Source organism: Meles meles, chromosome 17 (assembly GCF_922984935.1).
Source record: "Meles meles chromosome 17, mMelMel3.1 paternal haplotype, whole genome shotgun sequence".
NCBI classification, from domain to species: domain Eukaryota; kingdom Metazoa; phylum Chordata; class Mammalia; order Carnivora; family Mustelidae; genus Meles; species Meles meles.
This window is the reverse complement of record NC_060082.1, coordinates 51,278,103-51,283,314: the sequence shown is the minus strand read 5'-3', so window position 1 is coordinate 51,283,314 and position 5,212 is coordinate 51,278,103. Positions and strand designations below refer to the sequence as shown.

At 56.6% G+C, this 5,212-nt stretch overlaps 1 protein-coding gene across 1 annotated transcript; it reads right to left on the bottom strand.

Moving 5' to 3' along the window:
• Positions 1–431: 431 nt before the first annotated feature.
• ZNF648 (zinc finger protein 648) lies at positions 432–2,144 on the bottom strand. Its single transcript, XM_045982536.1, has one exon. It carries the CDS (start codon positions 2,142–2,144, stop codon positions 432–434), a length of 1,713 nt encoding a protein of 570 aa, XP_045838492.1.
• Positions 2,145–5,212: the final 3,068 nt, after the last annotated feature.

Here is a 5,212-nt window from a genome sequence, read left to right as displayed (position 1 = left end):
CTTAGTATTTGCATATGGCCTTGAGGGCAGGACAGGACAACCTTTTTCTTCACTGCATCCCTCAAGGCTTGCACAGTGCCCAGGGTATCATTCCCAATCCACTAAGATCCCCCCACCCCGGAACAGAACTCTTGACCAGATCTACTACAGTTTCTTATCTTTTTCCAACTGAGCATGACCTCTGAGCTTTGGAAGAAAGATGGATAGGAAACCCCACACCTAGGTGCCAGTCCTCCTGTTACTTTATACACAAGAAATCAAATACATTTATCAAATGGATCACCCCATGGCCGGGGACTCACTGGGAGGAAAGGCTAACCAGTGGGGCTAGGTGACATTACCATGTGACTGGGCTTGTCCATGAAGGAGGGTTCCAAGCAGTGAGGTCCGACAGTGTCTTCACCTTCCCTGAGACTTAGTTGCTCAAGCCCTCACTCATCAGAGGAGGAGGGGATGGTCTCCTTTTTGCAGGTGCTGTGCTTGGCTCGGTGCCGCTGGAGATGATTGGACCTGGTAAAGGCCTGGCCGCAATCCTCACACTGGTAAGGCCTCTCCCCGTTGTGCACCCGAATGTGCTGGGCGAGCTCCGAGGCGATTCGGAAGGCTCTGCCGCACTCGGCGCAGAGAAAGCCCTTCTCCCCGGAGTGGATCTGCTGGTGCCGCTTCAGGGTGGAGGAGCGGGCAAAGGCCTGGCCACACTGGGCGCAAGGAAAGGGCCTCTCCCCGGTGTGGATGCGCTGGTGGCGCACGAGGCGCGAGGGCTGCGCGAAGGCCACGCCGCAGTCGGCGCACTTGAAGGGCCTCTGGCCAGTGTGCAGCGTCTGGTGCTCGATCAGGTTGGAGGATTTGGTGAAGCACTTGCCGCAGGTGGGGCAGGGGAAGGGCCGCTCGCCCGAATGCACACGCTGGTGCTCCATCATTCGGCTGGCCACGGCGAACTCCCTGTCGCAAGCGGGGCAGCGGAAGGGCTTCTCGCCCAGGTGCGTGCGCTGGTGGCGCAGCAGCGACAGTGGCTTGTTGAAGGTCAGACCGCACTCGGCGCACGGGAAGGGCTTGTTGTTGCTGTGCATGTTGCGCTGGTGCTTGCGCAGGTCGGAGGAACGCACGAAGGCCTTCCCGCAGTCCGGGCACGGGTAGGGTTTCTCGCCGGTGTGGGTGCGGATGTGCTTGCGGTGGTCCGAGGACCAAATGTAGGCCTTGTCGCAGAAGGGGCACTGGTAAGGCCGCTCGCCCGTGTGCAGGCGCCGGTGCTGCTGGAGCGTGCCCCGGTGGGAGTAGGTCTTCCCGCACAGCTCGCAGGCATAAGGCTTGGTGCCCCGTGGTTGCGAGGGACTCAGAGGATTGCTGGGCTTCTGGAAGGCCCTTCCTCCCCGCAGGCACTTAAAGGGAAGCCCCTCTCCTTGCCCCGCCTCGCGCGCACCCTCCGGCTTCTGGCCCTTCCTGCCCGTCCGCGCTTTGGCCAGCACCGCTGCTGCCAGACTGGCTGGGCAGGCAGACCCCCGGGCCGGGGTGCGCGTCTCCTGCGTGGGGAGGTCCCAGTTGCCCCCCGGCTTGGGGAAACACATCGGAGAGGAGCTGTCTGGGGACGTGTCTACGCCTCTCTGTGCACAGAAATCTCTTCCCGTCTCAGGGAAGCTGGATGGGACTCCCAAGGCAGCGTCCAGGTTCGCCCTGGAGTCTCCATCATCTCTGGCGGGGACTGAGTCCCTACGCGGTTGCGTCCGACCTAACAGCTTGTGCGAGAGGTCGCTAGGGAGGGTCCCCGGAGGCGTGCCTGGTCCAGGGGAGTCCTGGGTCTGGGTGATCTTGGACTCACCTCCTCCCCGGCCGGCCTTCTTTCCGGGCGGAGTCACTGTCGGTTCCTTCCCGACGCCTCCGGCACTAACGGACCTGGAGAATTTCTCTTCTTGGCTGGGTGGATGATGCCAGGGCAAGTCAGGACTGTCTTGAGTCCCTTGGGAGCTGTTTCTTGGATAGACCTGGAGATCAGGGTCCCCAGGGTTCCCTTTGTTTCCTGCCTCCCCACCATCTTCATCTTCTCGGTCTAAGCTCACGCTCGGAAACCGGGGGTCATGAGCTTCCTCACTCAAGCTGCAGAGAGGAGACACCTTGCCCCGCCTTTCCTGGGGGTCCACCTGTGTCATGACGTCAGGCACGTCTCGTCCTGCTCCTCCTAGACAGAATCTTTGCTTGGCTCAGGATACCTGCACAAAGGAAGGTTATTATTTTTTTTGTTTGTTTGCTTAATATATGTCTTTTGCTTTTATGTATTCTTCGAGAAACATTTTTATTATTGAATTATAGTTGGCATACACTGCAATATGTATGTATTTTTAATTTAGGTAAATCATATACACATGTATGTATATACATACACACACATTCATTGTGTGTTTCTTTTTCTTTTCCACTAAGTACTATCTTTTTCTTTTTTCTTTTTCCTTTTTTTTAACAAAGACAGTGTTTTCAGTTACCTTCAGTTTAAACGTTTCACTTTTCCCCAAGTGTGCCATATTTATCCCACGGCATTTCTGGCAAACCCCACAGGCCCCCAGCTGTGTGCGTACCCTGATTCGAGAAGCATTGACTTAGCGTTTGACAGCAAGGCATGAGACAAGGAAGCCATTGAGTTTTATTTTCTAAGTGGTTTTATTTTAGCTTGAAGACATGGAGAAAGCCTGCTAAGGTTGGCGAATAAGGATTGTTTGTGTGGGCCGTTTGTTTTACAGGAGTCGCTGGAGCAAGAGGCAGGCTCCTACAGGCCTAGGGGTGAGGGGCAATTTCAGACCAGGGGGCTGAGTTTGCTTTTGTCTGGAGAGAACCTTCTGGGAAACTCAGAGGGGGTAATGCTAGTAGTTTCACTTTCGGGGCAGACATTAGGAACCAGGTAAAATGCTGAGCACGCACAACTTCTTCCCAGCAACCATTAAGAGAGATGCTGTTACCGTTTTCATATTCTTTCCATTTTACAGACCAGGATAGGGAGGTCTAATGAGGTTTCCTATCTGCCCAAGGCCACACGGCTCAGGGACAGCAGCCCTCTTTCGCTCGGAGGCCGTTATGTTAAACCCAGAGCTGGAGGTACTCCCTCCGAGATGTGGCCTCCAGACTGAGGCCAGCCCTGGGGCTGGGCCATGCCCAAGAGCAGCCACAGCATCCTGGGGGGAGAGCCCCTGCTTGCTGCAGGCATCAAAGCCCCTTGTGTTTTCTGGGCCAAGGAGGCTTGGCTGCACGGCCTCACCACTGGGCTCCTCCCTCCTCGTGTTGACCCAAACTGCCCTCTGCAGAGAAAGAGGCCAGGACACACGCTGTGGAGACCATTGGCCTGGGGTGGTCAGGAGTCTTAGTCACTGAGCATTTACTTTCAGAAAAGGAAAAGCTCCTTCTTCCCTCCTCCGCCCACCTTCCACTGCCTCCGGCGGAATAAGAGGAGCCACCGTTGCCCTTGGTGGCCCCGATGCGCTCCCCATCGGGCAGGATGCGTTGTATCACCTACCAGCAAGAGGTAGTCATTCACTCAACAGATGTGTGCCAAACCCTCAAAATCACAAGCCTGTGCCTCAGCAAGTGTCTCAGCCTTGTTTTTTCACCGGAAAGATGGGAGGTAGTACTGTATGGTCTGTGTGAAGCTCTTGCACACGGCTGACTTCCAATGACTAGTGCGTTGTCCCATATACTTCAGTCCCCCCTCCCCCCCAGCAGGACTTCTGGGAGGTGTCCAGACGGACAGTCATAGAGTTTCATGGTCAAGGGGCACATAATAAGGCCATATCCTAACCCCACCTCATCAAACTGCCTTGCCCGATCATAAACCCAGTTATTGTGAGCATGTGTGTATGTGTGTGCGTGTGTGTGTGTGTGTGTGTGTGTGTGTATGCAGGAGGGGAGCAATGGGGAGGAATCTTCACTTTGTACTTGGGAGCAGAAGCCACGGTTGGACGGAGGGCATAATGCCATGGTGGCTGGGGTCCAGCATCTTATGTCCCTTTATGGCCTGAACCCCAGGGACCACTCCTGCTCCTGTCCCCTGACATCCCTCTCTATCCCCATTACAGGTCCGAGTGTGGCTGGCATAGCCTTGGGCAGGAAACTGGGCTCAATGTGCTTTGGGCACACTGGTTCTTAGAAGAGTGGCTGTGTGCGTGCGTGTCTGGTTAACAGAAAGGACACAGCGCTAGCCAGCCAGGTATGGTGTGCTCAGGCCAGCATGCTTGATCGGGGACTGTGGTCCGTGGGCACGGACGGCAAAGGGATGCTGGACTTGACTGAAACTGACTCCTTGGGCTTCTTCCTTTCTCTGGGATGACACGCTGCGCATGTTCAGATGGAACTGCGTGCAGACCACTCACTTCACCTCCCGCACTCGGACCCAACTTTATACACGTGTCTCATCCCCCCTCCTCTGAGCCACAGGTGAGCCTCCTCCGGGCAGCAGGCAGCGCTCCGCCAGCTCACAGCCTCTCAGAAGCCTGACAGAAGGTTGTCTTCTCAGATGGGGAAGCCCTCTCTTGACCACGGACAAGACCAAGGGGATGGCAGGGGCTCAGGGTGGGATTTTCTGGCCGAGGCTACACAAATATTCCTGGTCCGGAAGAACACGGGTGCCACACTGTGGCTGGAGCGGCTGCTCTCCAGACACGCTGACCCTCAGCGGCTGTCAGAGCCCTGCCCTAGCCTGGAACTTCCACCACCCTCGCCAGCCAGGAGTGGCCCAAACGCAGCCTCCGCTTACCCACCTCATGCGGGGACACCTTGCAGGAGCCTGGCCTGAGGGCTTGTTCCAGCTCAGCCCCTGCCCCTCTCCCTGCCACCCTTCCATAGACTGTTCTAGGTCCACCCCAGGGCAGGTACCTCCCGCTTCTCCTCTGCCTTTAGGCCTCGCTGTCTACCTTTGGCTCTGACACATAGTTGCTTACCTGGGAAATGCAGACCGCGGCGCAAGTCTCCCACCCTGGCTTCTGTCACATGTGGCCTCTCAGTCCCTTGGAAACTGAGTTTGGTACAAATCAGCAGAGATGGTGTCTCTGTCCCTCACGCTTTTGTGTCCAGTCCAGCAGCTGCAGAGAGAGCTTGAGGAGGTGGGGCCAGTGTAATACACTCGACCTTCCTGCCTGCATCCCAGAGAGCAGCTTGGGAAATAGAGCGGGGCTGCCCTCTCTCACTGCCTGAACGATCCTGCCTTCCCTCTGCTCCCGCCTCCCCTCCTGGCAGA

Excerpts from the sequence above, each read along its gene's own strand:
- ZNF648 (XM_045982536.1), bottom strand. The coding sequence starts at position 2,144 with ATGACACAGGTGGACCCCCAGGAAAGGCGGGGCAAGGTGTCTCCTCTC.